The 17,344-nt window shown below is 45.1% G+C and overlaps 5 protein-coding genes across 5 annotated transcripts; 3 read left to right on the top strand and 2 right to left on the bottom strand.

Annotated features, from left to right (window-relative positions):
• Window positions 1-1,121: 1,121 nt before the first annotated feature.
• PCOAH_00020060 (Uncharacterized protein) lies at window positions 1,122-6,482 on the top strand (the record flags this gene model as incomplete). Its single annotated transcript, XM_020058815.1, has 7 exons — window positions 1,122-1,148; window positions 1,279-1,346; window positions 1,511-5,634; window positions 5,730-5,782; window positions 5,889-5,987; window positions 6,147-6,271; window positions 6,428-6,482. The coding sequence occupies 7 exons, from the start codon at window positions 1,122-1,124 to the stop codon at window positions 6,480-6,482; spliced, it is 4,551 nt and encodes a 1,516-aa protein (XP_019914624.1).
• Window positions 6,483-6,910: 428 nt separating this feature from the next.
• Window positions 6,911-9,111, bottom strand: PCOAH_00020050 (Uncharacterized protein; the record flags this gene model as incomplete). The annotated part of the gene is made up of 3 exons (XM_020058814.1): window positions 6,911-8,710; window positions 8,823-8,866; window positions 9,033-9,111. 3 exons carry the CDS (start codon window positions 9,109-9,111, stop codon window positions 6,911-6,913), a joined length of 1,923 nt encoding a protein of 640 aa, XP_019914564.1.
• Window positions 9,112-9,601: 490 nt separating this feature from the next.
• Window positions 9,602-11,734, top strand: PCOAH_00020040 (Uncharacterized protein; the record flags this gene model as incomplete). Its single annotated transcript, XM_020058813.1, has 6 exons — window positions 9,602-10,055; window positions 10,195-10,934; window positions 11,036-11,097; window positions 11,262-11,316; window positions 11,534-11,605; window positions 11,671-11,734. The coding sequence occupies 6 exons, from the start codon at window positions 10,023-10,025 to the stop codon at window positions 11,732-11,734; spliced, it is 1,026 nt and encodes a 341-aa protein (XP_019914447.1).
• A 440-nt stretch (window positions 11,735-12,174) lies between these two features.
• Window positions 12,175-13,290, top strand: PCOAH_00020030 (ATP-dependent Clp protease proteolytic subunit; the record flags this gene model as incomplete). Its single annotated transcript, XM_020058812.1, has 1 exon — window positions 12,175-13,290. The coding sequence occupies one exon, from the start codon at window positions 12,175-12,177 to the stop codon at window positions 13,288-13,290; it is 1,116 nt and encodes a 371-aa protein (XP_019914686.1).
• Window positions 13,291-13,831: 541 nt separating this feature from the next.
• Window positions 13,832-15,307, bottom strand: PCOAH_00020020 (Uncharacterized protein; the record flags this gene model as incomplete). Its single annotated transcript, XM_020058811.1, has 1 exon — window positions 13,832-15,307. The coding sequence occupies one exon, from the start codon at window positions 15,305-15,307 to the stop codon at window positions 13,832-13,834; it is 1,476 nt and encodes a 491-aa protein (XP_019914578.1).
• Between the last annotated feature and the right edge of the window lie 2,037 nt (window positions 15,308-17,344).

Below are 17,344 nucleotides of genomic sequence, written 5' to 3'. Positions count from 1 at the left end.
ATTAAAAATAGCAAAAGTGTGAATCTGGGAGGAGAAATTTTTTTTTTTTTTACCCCTCGCTGTCGGATGAAATTGCCCCATGTAGTATGCCCTTCTCGTTTCCTTTTCTTCCCTTCACTTAAATTCATTTTTTTTTTTTTTTTTTTTTTTTTTTTCCGCGTAATAAAAAGTATACACATACCTTTCAGTGCACGGATGGCACAAAAGGGGAACCCTCTCCTTAAGTTCGACAATGATTATGAATGTTTAGCGCAAGTATGTACTTCTTTCTTCAATTTTATTTTTCCTTCTTTTTTTTTTGGTGTTTCTTTATTTCCATTTTTCCCGCCCGTTCCACTCTCTTGTTTGAGCTGGCTCCACGCTTGCCGAATGGCCCGCCCTACTGAAGTTTTTAATTTTGTCGCGAAAAGCTATTCAGCACTGCGAATGTGTTTTTTTTTTTTTTTTTTTTTTTCATTTTAAGGCAGATAAGTGTATGCTTTTACACGTGCACATGGATATATGTGTACTTATACCAACGTTGGGATAAGTACATGTTGAAATAAATTCTCTTGCACGCACTTTTATTTTCGCATGCCGAGCAAAGGGACAAAGCAAACTGGTCAACTGTTTAGCACGCCCTCCTGCTCCCCCCTTAAATGGTGTAGCGAACCAACTGGCATTTTCACACGCACGTTTTTGTCGTTCCCGAGGGGACATACGCGCAGACGTACAAACGCTCAAATTGGGCGAATGCGGAGTGCGTCGTGCACATGTGCGTATTGGCATACACGAGGTGGAGACTATCGACCCGCATGATTGTCGGGGGGTGGTGATCATTTTTCCCTATGCCAGGCGGAGAGAAGTGCACAAAATTGCGAGCACTCCCTATTTTGAAGCATACCCAAACTTTTTTTTTTTTTTTTTTTTTTTGTCCAACCGTTCGACCCAGGAGTGCATACCTATGTGCTCATCCATGTATGCGTTCACATATCTATATACATCTGTGTGTATGTGCCCCCCTCCAGTGAGCCCACAAAGTTGTGCCCACCGAGGGAGCTGCAGCCCAGCCGATCTTTTGTCTTGTCCTCTCGTCACATCTCACCCGAAGGGAAGATAAATTAGAAACACCCAACAGAATTATGATAGATGAAAAGAAATTTGACTTTGTAAGTAGACTTTCCAAAGAGGCGCTTCCCTACTGTGGGGGGAGATAGACCGAACGGCACGTCGCTGATTCGCCACCTGTTAATGTGCAGTAGGTTAACCCATATGTGCAACCCTTTTCCCGTTTCGCAGAGTCTTGATCAGTCCACAGCCAGCAATGGGCTATTCACCGTCATAGAGAGGAAGCCCCTCTCGTCACTGTAAGTGGGGGTAGAGTTCACCTGCGCCAGCAGAGTGGCATGTATATGGTGTATGTGATACTTCCCCCGTGTGTACACCACGTCTAACACGTCTAACACGTCTAACATGTCTAACACGTTTAACACGTTTAACGGTACTTCCACTTTTAATCCCCCCCCTGCAGCGAGAACAACGAAAGCCTGAACCTGAGCAACCTGAGTGACCCCCTGTGCAATTCCATCGATGGGGTAAATAAAAAGGCAAAGGATTACACCACCCAGAACACAGACAACATATGTGAAATATATCGCCTGAACACATCTCAACTTTTAAGTGATCAACTGGAAAATGCAGTGAGCAGAATCAGTTACGTGGACGATGACGTCTCTTCCTTCTACGACTCGGAGAAGGAAGATGAGTTTTACTTCGACAATGACCTTTCGACTTTGGGTTCATGCTATTCCGTGGCAAGTCCCACCAAGATAAGTAAAGGGAAAAAAGTAAGAACGAGCGTCGTTGCAGGCATTTCTAAGAGGTATCCTGGTGGGAGGAGCAAGCACAGCCCGTTTTTTGATCCCACTTTTCGAAATGACTCTCCTGTGAGGGTTAATCAGGTAGAAAAAAACTCACAAGGTAGGGACCATAATATATACGAACCAACGTACAGTCGTGATGAGAGAAGAACAAGATTAGCCACCATAGATGCATCGAACGAATCTGTCCCAAATGATGGTGACAGTGATGAGGAATCAGAACTTCAGAAGCAAAACTATAAGGACGAACTGCTAGGGCATTCGCTCAATAGCAACGACGAGAAGGCCATTCGGGTGAACAAAAATGTATACAGAATTGTAAACATAGGAAAAGACGGGGATGATGATAAGGAGACGGTCATCAGGAGGATAGCCCAAGTGAGGAAAAGCATGATGAGGGAGAAACATGCAGATGACGAGGATCATGCAGATCACGGGGATCACGGGGATCACGGGGATCACGGAGATTATGAGGAAGGGGAATCTCCGTCCCACTACAACCATGCATGGAATTTGTCAAAACTGAGGGACCTCCGCACGGGTAAGGGAGAACCCCCCAAGGGGGCATTCAAGGAGAAGCCCCAAGGGGACAGAAGCCACAACCGATTCAGCGAAGGCCATTATTTGAGGAAAAACGATAAGATCTCTCGGTACAACAGTGACAGGAGGGTAAAATACATAGAAGTGAACAACCACGATGAGAGCAACTACGAGGATGAATCATCCCACTACAGCTACGAGCAAAGTGAAGAAGTGGAACCAACTGGTAACGCAATATTCAAAAAGAGGAAAAAATATATGTTCCTTCCGAAGCAACCCGGACAGGGTACTGCTGGGGATGCACAAAAATGCCTAAACAATGAGAAGCAGGATGAAGTGAGTCACCACTACCTGCACGGAAATGGATTGTACGAGAAGAAACAGGTTAGGAGTAGCAGACCGTTTGGAGACCTCCCAGGAGAGGCGTCATTCCAAGGAAGCGAAGCGAATGTGGATCTGACTGGCAGCACTGACGGAGGGATGGATCATGTTGAGGGAGGCGAAAGACGTGGCAATGGTGAGAATGTGAGGCACCGCTCCTATCGCTACCACAGGGGCGCACGTATGAGGAGAGATACCGGATTCAATGCAGACGGAAATGCGGACCTCCCAACGGATGAGGGGTATGACGTGGACGACTCGAACCATTTGCAAATGAATAAGAGAGTGAATAAGAGAATGCACCATGTGAACCAGCAGAAGCGACAAGAGTACCTACACGAAGATGAGCACCCACCACGAGGCATACACATTAATGGCTATAATAAAGTACAGAAGGGAAAGTACCCCAAGGTGAACTACTCCTATGAGGATGAAGATATGACCGATTTTAAACAGGATGAATTATTTGCAGGTGAGGTGTATCCTCCTCATGACATGCACTCTGCCGAGGAAGGTGCAAGTACGTACTTTAGGAGTGCTCACAGTAGGGGTTACAAAAAGATACGCGCAAAGGGGGATCCGGATCAGGATGATGAGCAGATAGACGAAGAGGCGATTTATAAGAAGGGCATGTATCGAAATGGGAGGTACACGGGGGGGGTACGTGGGGCGAACCAAGGTCGAATGGAAGATCGCTACCACGTGGGGGACAATTCGTTTACTAACTACTACGACGGGCCCAGCTGCAGTAGCCCGCACCCGTACCATCGAAGTGAATACATGAGCGGGGTGAACCCATCCTATCGAAGACAAGGTTCGAGTGAGAACCAGATAAGCGGCTACCCACGTGGGGGAAATAGGAAGTACGAAGAAGAGCACAGTGGTGATGATGGGCCTGGTTCGTATGGCGGAGCTCATCCAGCGGCTCTACCCCGAGGGGCGAACTACCCGAGGGACTACTACAGTGGTAAACACGCCCACCGAAGATTTAGCAGGGACTCGAATGGAGTACACCATGAGAGGAGCCATTATAAAAGAGGGTACAATCGCATTGACCAGCGAAATAGCTATGAAGGGGAGGAATATTACAACGAGGAGTATTATCCTCACGGGGGACCCCCATCAGATCAGGCAGATTATTATGACCCACGTGGTATGTCATATAATGAGTACGAACAGTTACGCACAGACGATGGTGAGAGGAATGCCTTTTCGAAAAAGACCCCCCCAGGCAGTCAAAATGGGTATCTAGCCAATGTAGCTTATCAGCAAGGTGAAGGAAACCATTACACCTTAGGTGATAAGAGGACATGTCTCAATAAAGACGCCATAGATGGTGAAGACAATAAGGTTAATTTAAATGGGGAGGGTGCCCCCACGATGGTAGTTGATCCTCATGTGTTGACTGAGAAATCGACTCACGTTTTAAGTGACGTTAAGGAGAATGCAGGACAGGTCAGTGAAGGTGCACAACTTCGTCCCATCACTGGGGAGGCAGATATGCCAAATGAGAATGCTACCAATGTTAGTAATGCAGCCGTGGTTGGGAACGCACTGCCACCGCAGATGGTCACGCAGGGTACTACTCAGGGTGTTCCACCCGCCGTGGAGGCAATCCAGTCAGCCAAGGAAGGACAACCAAACCAACAAGTGCAACCGCAACAACAAGCAGTACAACAACCGCCGGTGAAGAGAAAGCGAGGCAGACCCAGAGTGAAGAAAACTACCACCCCGTCGGAGGAGGCCCCATCGAACGACTCCCAAAGCAACGTATCAGCCGTGCAGCTGAATAACCAAACGGGTGCCCCCTTAGCTAGTCAGAGCGGTAACGTGAGCAGTGAACAGAACCAGCCCCCCCTCTACAACAATAACATGGGTTCTGTGATTAATCCTGTTTATAACAACCAGCTGAGTAACCCCAATGCCCACCTGCAAATAGCAATGGAACATCCGCAGAGTTACCAGATAGGAGGACCTACCCAGGTTTTAGGACAGCCTTTAGGGCAACTACTTGGACAGCCTCTTGGACAGACGCCGGGGCATCCACTGGCGGATCCACACAACCCAATGAACCAGTTAAACAAGATGAACCCTTTAAGCGCACAGCTGGCGCAGCAGATGGGCCTGCCGGTAGGACAGCACCTGAACCCACAAGTGGGAAACCACATTGGTCACCAAATGGGGCAGCAGATGGGACAACACATTGGGCAACAGATGGGACAGCAGCTAAGCCAGATGAACCAACACATGAGCCAACATATGAATCAGCAGATAAGCAACCACATGAATCAGCAGATGAACCACCACAACGGATACCTCCTCCCAAGCAGAACGAACAACCACTTCGGTGCAAACATGAACGAAGATCAGTACGCCCCAGCATACGGATCCTTCGAACCAGATGTAGCAAATAATGTAGATCCGAACATGTGCATCAGGAACTTTGAACAGGTCAGAAACAATAGGGACAATCTTTCCTACGAGGGAGACAAGGGAGAGTATCAAACGAATAGAAGAAGGATGACCAGATCGAATGGAAGTGGGTCGGAGGAAAGGCACTCCGAGAGGGAAATTAAGAAGGTGCAGAAGAGACGGGGGAGAAGACGAAAGAATGAAGTGGAGAAAGAAGACACACATTATAAAAGAAGCAACAGTAGTAGCAACCAAAGCAACATGAATCATGTAGAAACGAAGTCGGTGGAGTCATATAGAAACAAGTCCAACGATGACAGCAACTCCAGGAGTGAGCACAGGGCGGACCAGGACTTCTCCACGTTCTTGGACGAGAACAACAAGATCGTTTCGTACAGTACGTTTGGAAAGAGGCTGGTCGATGAAAACGATCTATCTAATGGTGCACTGGCGCCATCGGCGTGGTATAACGTGCCGCTACTTTGTCGTGTAATGTCATTTTATTTTTTATTATTTTTTTTTTTTTTCCCCACGAAGGAGTCGCCTACAACCCCGCGGACACGGTGTGGGAAAGGCTGTCCGGTGTCAAGGTAACCACGCGGGGAATCCCCTGGGCATCCTATAGGTGTGCATTTTCCTGCGCATTATACAAGATAGCTCCGCCCTATATATGGTTTATTTCCCCCTTTTTTGCAGATCGGCCCGCTGATACTGACAGCCCAAAGCAGAACGACGAATGTCATTTTGGCGAAAAACAGATCCATCGAACTTGGCAACATAAACCACAACCTCATAGTAATCTTAAAATATATATATATATATATATATATATGTACACATGTACATGCACTACTTTGTTTCATCCTGTGGTGAGAACAAATGTGGCCGCCACGTTGGCGCATTTTCTTCTTTTCTGCCCTGCCAATATGTACGTTTGCCCCGCCCCCACCGCAGTATGGCTACATTTACAAAGGCGACAACGTCAGACTAACCATCGGAAAGGAGACCAAATCAGTGAAGACCGGCTCGCTGTTCTTCCTGCCCAGCTACAACGACTGCAGCATACATAACGATGACAAGTAAGTGAAGCGGGGTCCCCCTACGACTGCAGCGCGAAGGTGTGCTGGTGTGTGCAATTTGGGGAATACATCAGTGGTCACTCTGTACCATCACACGTGTCTTCCCAGCATATCTTCTACTTCACCCCATTTCTTTTAATTCTTTCCCTCCTGCAGCCTTGGGACCGCCAAAATATTTTTATGCTTTGTTTACCTGAGTGATGTCATCTGAGTTGACCTAGACACCCTCCATTTGGCAATTTTTTTTTTTTTTTTTTGACGACTCTATGTATCACCCCCTCCGTTTGTACCATTCGTTTCGAAAGCGAAAATGTTTTCTTTTTTTGTGTGTGCCTTTGTATTGCATGCGTGTGGTTACGCGTGTTTTCCCCTCCAACGGTGACGTAACCGCTGTGAAAAGTGACAAAACGATCATTTGGCTAGCTAGTACGTACATAGTACATAAATGGAGTTCCTAAGGGAACCAACAGAAAAAAAAAAAAAAAAAAAAAAATGGCTAGAAAGGAGAATAAAATTATGAACGTTCATACGAAAAAAAAAAAAAAAAAGTTACATGGAAGGAGAAGGATATACCTTCTTCCCGATCCAAACATGGACTCCGCAATGTGCCTGCACTGATCGGTGAGCTCCACTCAGAGACTACGCCACGTCCATGAGTGTATAACTTTGAATGCAGCAATTTACATACAAATGTGTAATGCTATTCTGTGACTTGAGTAGAGTGAATTGAACCATTTTTTTTCTGCCTCGCGTCTTTTGAAGGATTTCAATTTCCAGCACACAGTCGAATAGGTTGTAGGTGTAGTACGGGACGGACGTTTTGTTTGAGTTGTATTTGCTGTTGTGTAAAATTGGGAATGCGTTTTTTTTATCATCATTTGGTTCCTGTTGTGTGGTTTCTTCTATGTGGATGCTGATGGGGGATGCGTGCTCCTCGTCCGTCTCGGTTGATTCGCAAAGGGAGGAGCGCCCACTGTAAACACTTCTCCCACTGTCAGCACTTTGCCTACTTCCTAATCTGCCAGAACTGCCAGAAGTGTTGTCTTCCCCCTGGTGGTAATCCGCGTACGACTCGGAGTCGTCTGTGCCGCTACTGCTGTCCGTGCTGTCAAAGGGCAATCCGCTCCTTTTCCACTTGGCCCTTTTATTCTTCCTGCCCGTCCAGTTTTCCCCTTCATCCGTGAGCACATTCGTGGCGTGTTCCTCCTCTGAAAGGTTCAATCGGCTTGTCTTCTCATAACTCGGGCAACCATTTGCATTCCGCTTCGTTTTGCTGCCTGTAAATTTGTAACCATTCCCTGCGTGCTTACCCTCCTGTGCGTCCTCTTCTTCTTTGCACTGCCTTTTCCCCCACCCGACTGTTCCTTCTATTTGATACTTTGCATAGTCAAATATAAGGATGGGAATGTTGAACGTAACGGAAAGAATTTTTAATTCCCTCACGAGGTAGAAGTACGTGTTGGAGTTCTGTACACTTAATTCCTTGAACATGTTTGTGAAATTGTCTATTCCTATGCATGCCACATTGGCTAGCTGGCTTGTAAATGGGTTCTTTTGATCCCCTTTTTTGGGGGTCTTCTCTTTTCTCACATTTTCTAAAAAGGAGATAAGTTCGCTCCAATTTCGGACATGAAAAATGAATAACCTGTTAAGGATGTCATCCAATGAGAGCTTCTTTTTTTTCTCCCTTTTGACTTTTTTTTTTAAAATTTTTTCAATTACTGTAACGTCGTTAATGTAGCTGAAGTGTATGAACACCGCAACTGCAGTGGGGGAGCTTCCAGCGAGGAAGTCGCATAACAAATTGAGCAAAATGACTTTGTTCATTTTTGTTTTTTTCCCATAAAAGAAATATATTTTGGACGCTTGGATTCCGTTTCCTAGGAGCTTGTTAAGTCGGTGACTGTTCGTTTTAACAGAGGTCACCTCGGATAGAGATGCCTTCATGTAATTGGAGCAGGCCAGGAAATCCCTCTCCAGTCCTTCGGGAGATTTCCAGCTAGCCACACGTACTGGTATGCTATTATTTTTTATCTTTCCCGATGCGCAGAATGAGCTGTTGTTACTTCTTAGGTGGGTCCACGGGTTAATACTTTTGAGCACCGAATATTTTCTCCTTCCGGGGGGAGAAGTTGGTAGGGCGTGTCCATGCCCCGTGGTAGACATGGACATAGACGTCGACGTTGACACGGACGCTGATGGGGAAGATGAAGACGACTCGACCGAGTCTCTCAGCGCGTCGTCAATCGCATCACCCCCATCGTCCGTGTCAGCATGACTCCCACCGTAGCAGTAATTTTCCTGATCGCTGACAGGGTGGTTGTAACCATGGAGGGGGTCCTTCCAGCAGTCCTCTTGGCCTTCTTCCCCTTCGCCATTTGGTACTCCCAACTCGCGCACGTGGTAACTAAACAGTTCATTCTGTCCTGCATTGACCTCCTGCGATTTGAAGGAAGTGGATTCTTTATGTGTCAACGCACACGTATGTATATGTCGGGGTATGCACTTATCGCTCGTACATGTTTGGAGTGTCTTATAAAAAATTACCAACCTCCACGTCGACGTTCTCCAGATAATTTGTGCTTAATTTCTCAACTGCGGGGGGAAGAGGAAAGGTATGACTGGGTGGACCTCCACTACACAATGCATATGGACGATAGGGACATGCCAAAGTAGACGCATACACTTAAGTATATACACACGTGTGAAAATGTGTGCTCCCCCTGAGGGGTCACTCATCTCCGAAGGGATGTATACTTACGCGTATTTATGTTGAAGGCATACAACTTTTTCTTAACTTTTTCAGGCAGATTTAAATACTCTATATCGGGCCTCTCCATCGTTCCTCACATGTTCGTTCATGCGTTATGCGTGGCCTAACGGACGTACACATTTTTTTGGGGGGTTCCATAAACCAGTGAAAAGCGAAATGGATAAGGGGCATACCATTTGGCGCAGTTTCAAAGAATCGGAAAAAGGTTAAAATGCATAGAGGACTGTGGTCAACGGGTGGGAAGCACTAAAGTTCTCCTACTGTGAAACGGTTACCATCTCGATCCTGCAAACGCGCAGGCAAATGGAAAAGCTTGTATGATCAGAAGGAAAAGTGGCAATGCATGCATAAGTTTACACGCATGTGTGAAAGTAACACCTCATCATGCAGAACATTTTCGCACTGAGTTGGTAAATGGACCTAATTACGACTTCAACCTTGGAGTGCACCTTGCCCTTTTGGACGTGCGTGTGTTGCATAGCTAGGTATGTACATACTGGCTAGGAAAAGCAGCCTTTTTTTTTTTTTTTTTTTTTTTTTTATTTCCTCCGAAGGGCATCACAATTGACATTTCATCGCCGCTATTTATTTGCATACCAACGAGGGAAATTTTTACACTCTTTTGAACAGGGAAGGATTTGCTCTGATTTGATCAGATTTGCTAGGACATGTTAGGGGTTGCATTTTTTCTTTTCCGCACAATTACGTGATGGAAGGAAGGACGTGTCAGGACGGCCAACCATTATGCATGTACAGGTCCTTTTTCTCCACGTTTCGCACATGGCAATAATCCCCTTTTAAAACAACTTAAAATAAGCGTTTCCTCCCAAAAGGGGTTGTACGCCTCTTTGCGTCCAAGGGTGGGGGGGAGTGCTCTGCACACCGCGCCATATGCATGCACATAAAGTATTGCTGTGCGTGTAAATTGGCCTGCGGGCTGGATAGTTGAAGACGAAGATCACGGAAGAGAAAGTCACGATGGAGTTGTCGATAGACGCTCTGAAGGAGAAGGTGAGTTCATTGGATCACATCACATTGCTATTTTAGGAAAGACGGTTCTGTATACCCTATACATGTGCCTTAATGTAACAAAGGGAATTGTACACCGCGTGATTCACTTGGTGCTTTTTTCCCCTCTTCCATCTCGCAGTTCCTTAACATGAACAGCGACATCGAGCTGATCGAGCGAAAGCTGAAGGACGAAATGTGCAAAATGTACGAAGATGACATCAACCCGTTTCTAATTCTTAACGACTTTGAAAATATAAAAAGCGAGCTGTACAGAATTAACAAAGAATTAAGCGTCCTGTATGAACGGAAAAAAATGAGCATACAATACATGCACAGGCAAATGCAAAATTATAACTTTCTGCTCAACTTGGAAAATAATTTAAACATCACTTCCAAGGAGTTTATGAATTATCACAACTCGGAAATTATTTTAAATAATTTTTTTTACGACAATATAAAGAAGTTTTTGCTCAACATAAATTACGATGAAATTAACGAGCTGCTACAGCTGGATCATCTTCAAAAATGTGTGGACAGCAAAGGAGAACAAACAAATGGCAACAACTTAAGCGATTTGGGGAAGGAAGCACCCAACGGGAAACCTGCGCTGTGTGACTCAGCCAGTTATAAAAATTACGTAAATACTAGCGATTTGAAGGACAACGAAAAAAGGGGGGTGCTGAATAACGGAAACGCCGCACAGGACAACAGAAAGGAACAAGTGAATAAGGGAAATGCCACCGATAAGGAGAGCTTGTTTTGTCCCATCGACGACGCTACCTTCCAGTCTGTCCCCGCGCTGATTCGACGGCGGGCCAAGTTGGACGACATTAACTTGATATACAGGTCGCTCTACGACATGGCCATAAAGAAGGGCAGGTGAGTGCGCGTTTGGAACATTGCCCATTTTCTAACCGTGCAGACCCCGTTCAGGCACCTTCATACGTTTTCCCCTCTCCATGCGCGTACTTCCCTCGCAGCTGCCTCCCCGTGGAAAAGTCCGAGCTGACTCAGATGAATCTGCAGGTCTTTGGACAGACAGGTTGGTCTATCGTGAGAGAAGGAATTGTTTTTTTCTATTTTTTGCAGTTCTTCGACATTTTATTATTTTATTATATTTTATTTATTTTTTTTTTTCTTCCGTTTTGCCTGAACGGTTCATATTTTTTATCCCCTTTTCCGCAAATTTTTTTTTTCCCCCACCAGGAGAAGCCAAAATAGCTACCTTGCGATACCTGAAAATTATAGAAGTTATTAACAAGTAATGAAAAAAAAAAAAAAAAAAAAAATAGCTAGCTTAAAATTATGGCTATTTTTTCGTCACTTCATGTTTTCGTATCCCCCCGTTTGCACACACCTGTTTTGCCCTGCACAGGGGGGTTTCACCAAATTGGTGCTATGCTCAACCTTACGCTTTTCCACATTTTTCACGTTTTCTCTTTTTCCCCTTTTTGCTCCGCTTTGTTGGCACTATTCAGAACCGGCTCCGTGAAACTCCTGAACTGCGCGGGGCTGAAAAAAAAAAAGAAGAGAAAAACCTGCCACGCAAGGTAAAAATAGGAAAAGAAAAGGATGAAAAGGAACCCCCCCGCTTTGTTGCTCCTTGGTCGTGTAGAATAAAGGACACCATAATGACAAATGGAAGTAACCGAATGGATGCTCTCCCAGAATGCAACTAGGTTGCGATGGGAAGGGATATTCGAATGGAAGGAGTTGCAGAGCTATCCGAATCTGGGCTATCTGTTAGTTGTTCATTTGTGCCGCGTTTCCAAGGTGGCTTAGTTTAGTCCTTCCCCTTTTTCTCCATTTTGAAGTGGGTAATTCCCTTCCGCATTACATGTGTAAGCGTTGACTTCTTTTTTCTTGGGGCCGAAGGGAGCGCAGAGACTTCCCCCCACGGCTCCAGCCTTACACGCAAGGAAGCTAGCATGCCTGCAGAGTGAAGGAACACACGTGCACATATATATACATATATATTTGCGCATGCGCCCGTGCAAAGATGCGCGCTTGGTTCCTTCCGCCCTTTTTTCCAAACTTTTTAAAAGGAACACAACCATTTTAAAATTTTTTAGTGGAACGCATTCCATGCGCTCATCGATCACCTGCCTGCATTGCAGAAATGGTATGTTTATTTTCGCTGCTACTTTTCACCCTACTGAGAAATAACAAAACGCATGCAAAAAGGAATACACACAGGTTGAGCGCGGCGCCGTTCATACAGTTCCCGGGTGGAGGAGTTCCCCAAGGGAAGGCAAGGCATAAGTGGGTAGGTAGGGGAAGCGGTGTATACGGTCGCTGCAGGAGGACGAGGGGGGTGTCCTCCAATTCGTTGCCGGAGTCGATAGAGGATGAACAGGAAAACGCCGCATGGGGGGAGGAGAGCGCATCAGATAGTGCACCAGATGGGGCGGCAGATGGGATGGCCCCAAGTGACCCCTCAGCGAAGGGAATGAAAAGTGTTAAGAATGGTGAGTTGTGCATGGATGCTGCCACAGGTGTGGGTGGTTTCCTCGGAGGGGAGGGAACCCGTTTAGAAGAGCTTTCCCCCAAAGGAAAACCAATCCAGAAAAGGAGCATCCGAAGCAGCAGACGAATGAGCAAACGGTACAGGAGAAGGGAGGGGCTGTTTCCCCGAGTGGACGACATCAAAGATATGAAGAAGGACCTGAAGCTATTCTTTTTCAAAAAAAGAATAATCTACCTGACGGAGGAAATAAATAAAAAAACGACCGACGAGATGATCAGTCAGTTGTTATACTTGGATAGCATCAACAACGACGACATAAAAATTTACATAAATTCCCCAGGGGGGTCCATAAATGAGGGACTAGCCATTTTGGACATTTTCAATTACATCAAGTCAGACATACAGACAATATCTTTTGGCCTAGTGGCATCTATGGCTTCTGTAATTTTAGCTAGTGGGAAAAAGGGAAAGAGAAAATCCCTGCCCAACTGCAGAATCATGATCCATCAACCTCTGGGCAATGCATTTGGGCACCCACAGGATATAGAAATACAGACGAAGGAGATTCTTTACCTGAAGAAGCTGCTGTATAATTACTTGTCCACTTTTACTAACCAGACAACTGAGACGATTGAAAAGGACTCAGACAGGGATCACTACATGAATGCGCTGGAGGCGAAGAAGTACGGAATTATTGATGAGGTGATTGAAACGAAGCTGCCACACCCATATTTTGACGAAGCGGTCAGGGAGTCAAGCAGTGGCTGATCGAGAGGGGTAAAAATATGTACCCATTTAATTACACTGATTTTTCTTTTTTTTTTTTTTTCGAAATTAATTTTTTAGTTTTTGTAAAAAAGTTTCAACGGATGAAAGTGTTTCACTTAAAAAGGAAAAAAATGTGACGTATTCCCCACCTGGTGCGCACACCACACCGGTGGATGCATACTACAGGGGGTATACATGGCGTGAAAAAAAAAAAAAAAATGTCAAAGGGGGGTATAATAGCATTGCACTGCGGGAAGGGCATTGTTGAGTAAATACTCATTTGGCGGGAAACAACTTGGAGCATCAATCAAAGAGACAATGTTGTTGAAGTTATGGCAAAGCGGAGGGGTAAAAATTGGAGGCACAAGTTTAAAGTGCACTAATATATCGCACACTTTGGGTGGGGAACACTCGTTTTTTTATTTAATTGTTTGCACAAATGGGAGGTGTGAGTTTATATGGAAGACAATTTTTGGGGGGTTACTTGTTGGGTAAATTACCTTTCTCGGTTTGGTGCTACACGGTGGTAACCTCTCCCCCCCTAGCAGTAGGTGGGAAAGTCCATCGAACGCTGGTTGTTGTAGTGCCCCGCGTACTGCTCCACTTCGCCGTTCTGCATGAGGTCGGTCTGCTCGGGGAAGTCGTGCGTGTTGTAGCGGTCGTGGGCGTGCGGCAGGGGGGCTTCATTATCAGTCTCGGCGTAGGCTTCCCCCGAGTGGGCTGCTTCCACCTCGTTTGGGTCCACTTCGCTGGGTTCTACCCCATTCACGTTGGCTTTCTCCCCAAGAGATATAGTCTGGTGGAAGTATGTATTCTCGCGCGCATAGATGATGTGCTGTATGTCACTCACCAGCAGAGCGTCGTCATCCGTCTGGTTGCAGAGCAGCTCAAGAAACCTCAACTTGTTGTAGTAAAAATTTTTTTGGAAAAGTAAAAGTTTTTTTTCGTTTTCCTGAGTTTTTAATTTATTTTGTAATGAGACAATTTCGCTGTTTTTTTTTTCCAACTGGACTTTGTACTTTCTGTTTTGTTCGTTTAGAGAGAGGGCATCTTTGTGGTTATCCATGTGGGTATTACTTTTGTTGGGGTGGTAGTACGTCGATGAGGAGAGTGAGCCTCGCGAGGAGAGTTTTGCTGAGGCGGAGTTCCGTTTGTTCGTGGAGGTCGACGTGCGGAGTTGGTTTCCTAGGTGTGTCCCTGTGGGGGTTATCCCTCGATGTGTTGCTCCATTAGGGTGCCTCTTAGAAGAGTGAATCTCCTTGCACGAATGGGAATTCAAGTTGTTGTCCCCTGTCGTGGTGAGCAAGGTGGACCGTTTCTCCGTCTTCATAGGTTGCCTCCCTACGTGAGAATGACACAGATTAGCAGTACTGCTGTTGTTACTGGAAGACGTGGCGGCACGGGTAGCAACACTGGAGGTGACGTTGTCCCGATTGACACTGGATCTGTGATCATTGTTCCGTTTGGGGCCATTAGAACAAGTCCTATTTTCGTGGTTCATTATTTTCTCCTTCCCAATATGTATATCTACCTTGGCCCAATCGGGCAAATAGCTGTTCAGTAACTTATAATCTCCCCTATCTCCAAGGATGCACAATTTACGACGCTCCAGGGGGTCATAGTTAATTACGTTTTTATTATTATAGTCAATGATGCGTTCAAAAAAAGCTTTAAACCATTGGAGGAATTCTAAATTGTCTTGATATTTTCCCCTAATTAATTTATCTATGTCCATATGTTTTTTAATCCCAATTTTGTTGAAAACGTTTTGAATTAGCTTGTAGTTGATTATGCACTCGTATTCCAGCTTGGCATTCCACTTCACTTTGTGGAGGACTGACTTGTTGGGGAAGAGAATGTCCAAGAGCTGCGTGTAGATCGCTCCATTCGAGCATTGCTCTATTTTAGTTACGTTCAGCTTTAGCGTCCTGTTCACCCACTCGATTAGCTCCTTTCGGCTCACGAAGAACGCCGAGTCCATCATTCCCAGGGAGGACGCCTCTCTGCTTTCGCTCATGTTGGCTTGTCCGTCAGTTCAGCTGGTTTGCCGTTTGCAGATTCCCCGCTTAACTCCCAAACCGACACACAGGAGAGTCACTATCCTTATACTCGTTATGAATGTGTCTACACACTACAATTAGGGATACGTCAACCGTTTGGCGCGTTTCCGACCTTTTTTTTTTTTTTTTAAACAGCTAGCTATTTATCATGTTCAACACAGTGGAGCAGCTCTACCGTAGCGCGAGTGAAGTGCAAATTAAGCGCAAATGCGTGCCTGACAATGTGCGATTTGGATAGATGGCCGCTAAACGGATGAATCGGCAAAGAGCCTCATTTTTGTGTTTTTTCCCCTCGCGGAATATGCCCTTTTTGACCACAAAAAAAGGGAAGTGCAAAAGCGCATCGCCATTTCGCCGCGCGCATATGTGTGCACATCGAGCCATTTTGGAATAAAAAAAAAAAAAAAAAAAAGTCAGGCAAAAAAAAATATTCCTTTGACTAGCCTTTTTTTATACCCCTGTGGAAATGAAAATTCTGACATAGACAGGTAAAAATGGGAAAAAAAAAAAAAAAAAAAAAAAAGTTTGGTAAAAGGTAAAAACGTTTGGAATGGCGAGTTATCAAAAGACAATAGCACACTTTGCTAAGTTTAAACAACTGGGATGATAATGGCGACACCTATCTACATTAATTGGTACTCTATAGATCGCATTTATTTTGTGTAAATTAAAAACTATTCCTGCTGTCCCAGCGCATCATTTGGATAAGTTAACTTCACTTCCCCGTTCGTGCAGTGCGGGCAGATGTAAAAAGTGGGCAACGCAAAAGGCGCGAAGGGGAAGTTACACATGTTGGTAACGTGTTTATGCCATCGTCACGTGAAGATGCTCTAAGGAGTCATTTTTTCGCATTTTTTCTCATCACCCCGTTGTTGGAAAAGACGTGGAACAATGTGAACCGCACGAAATGAACGACCATATCGCTGCGTAATTTTTACCTCCTCAGGGATGAACAACACATGGGGTGTGATAACCACACCGCCGATTTATGCAAGGGCGCATGCCGCTTGTGTTGGGGAAGCGTTTTTATCTACCTCAAAATTTGCGAAAAGAAAAAGTGTTAACAGGAGTGGACATATATTTGCTAGGGAATACCATATCACTAATATTCTGCTTGCATTCCTGTTTTTCCAAAATGGTTTAGAGGGGAACGGGGAATTTTGTCAAGGGAACCATTTAAATGGAGGGGGCTCCACGGGGGAAGTATTACTCCGGAAATTTTGACGCCTGCCGTTTTGGCAACTTATGCGAAATTTTTAATGTGTTGTGAGAAAAGCCGCTTATATTTTCCCTTCAAATTTTAAGATTTGACAAAACAGTGCGGTTCAAAATTGAGTTTGAAAAAGGAGTGATAAGAAAAAAATAAAAAATAAACTTGGCGTGTTGCAGTAAAGCAACAGAGCAGCGGTGTTGGAGAAATGGAAAGAAAAAGAAACGTGCCGTCATATTTAAAGCGTTTCCTTTCCCCGTGGAGGTTTTCTCACAAATAGGGATTATTCAAGCGGAAGGCGCAAAAATGGGTTATAGCATATTTGTATTTATAAGGTATACATATGTAGTATTGCCCGTATGTATGCCGATCGGCTCATCGTTCACTATTGGCACACGGCTTAGCAGCGTCATGGGCGTCACTGGGCAATTTTGTTTGCTCCCCCTCGGTCATACGACGTGCGCAATATGGTGAAGGCCCCCCCATAATTCAACCTCCCTTACATTTGCCCAACCCAATCAAGAGATATAAACAATAACACACTGTGAGATGTAATGGCAAATGGCCCGTTGACTGATCGACTTGGAAATGTGATAATTTTTTTTTTTTATTTTTACAGCACTGCGGTGATTGTAGTATGCACTGCGGGTGTTTGGTGGGTCCCGTTCTCAACTACGAAGGATACAAAAAGGCGCACAAGCACATGCCTAAAACGAAGTAATACTCACATGGGTTAAAAAAAAAAAAAACTTTCCCTTCGCCTCGAATGTCGTAGTAGCGCATA

Source organism: Plasmodium coatneyi, chromosome 8, assembly GCF_001680005.1.
Source record: "Plasmodium coatneyi strain Hackeri chromosome 8, complete sequence".
NCBI classification, from domain to species: Eukaryota; Apicomplexa; class Aconoidasida; order Haemosporida; family Plasmodiidae; genus Plasmodium; species Plasmodium coatneyi.
Note: the sequence above shows the minus strand (reverse complement) of the source record. Positions and strands in the feature narration are given on the sequence as shown.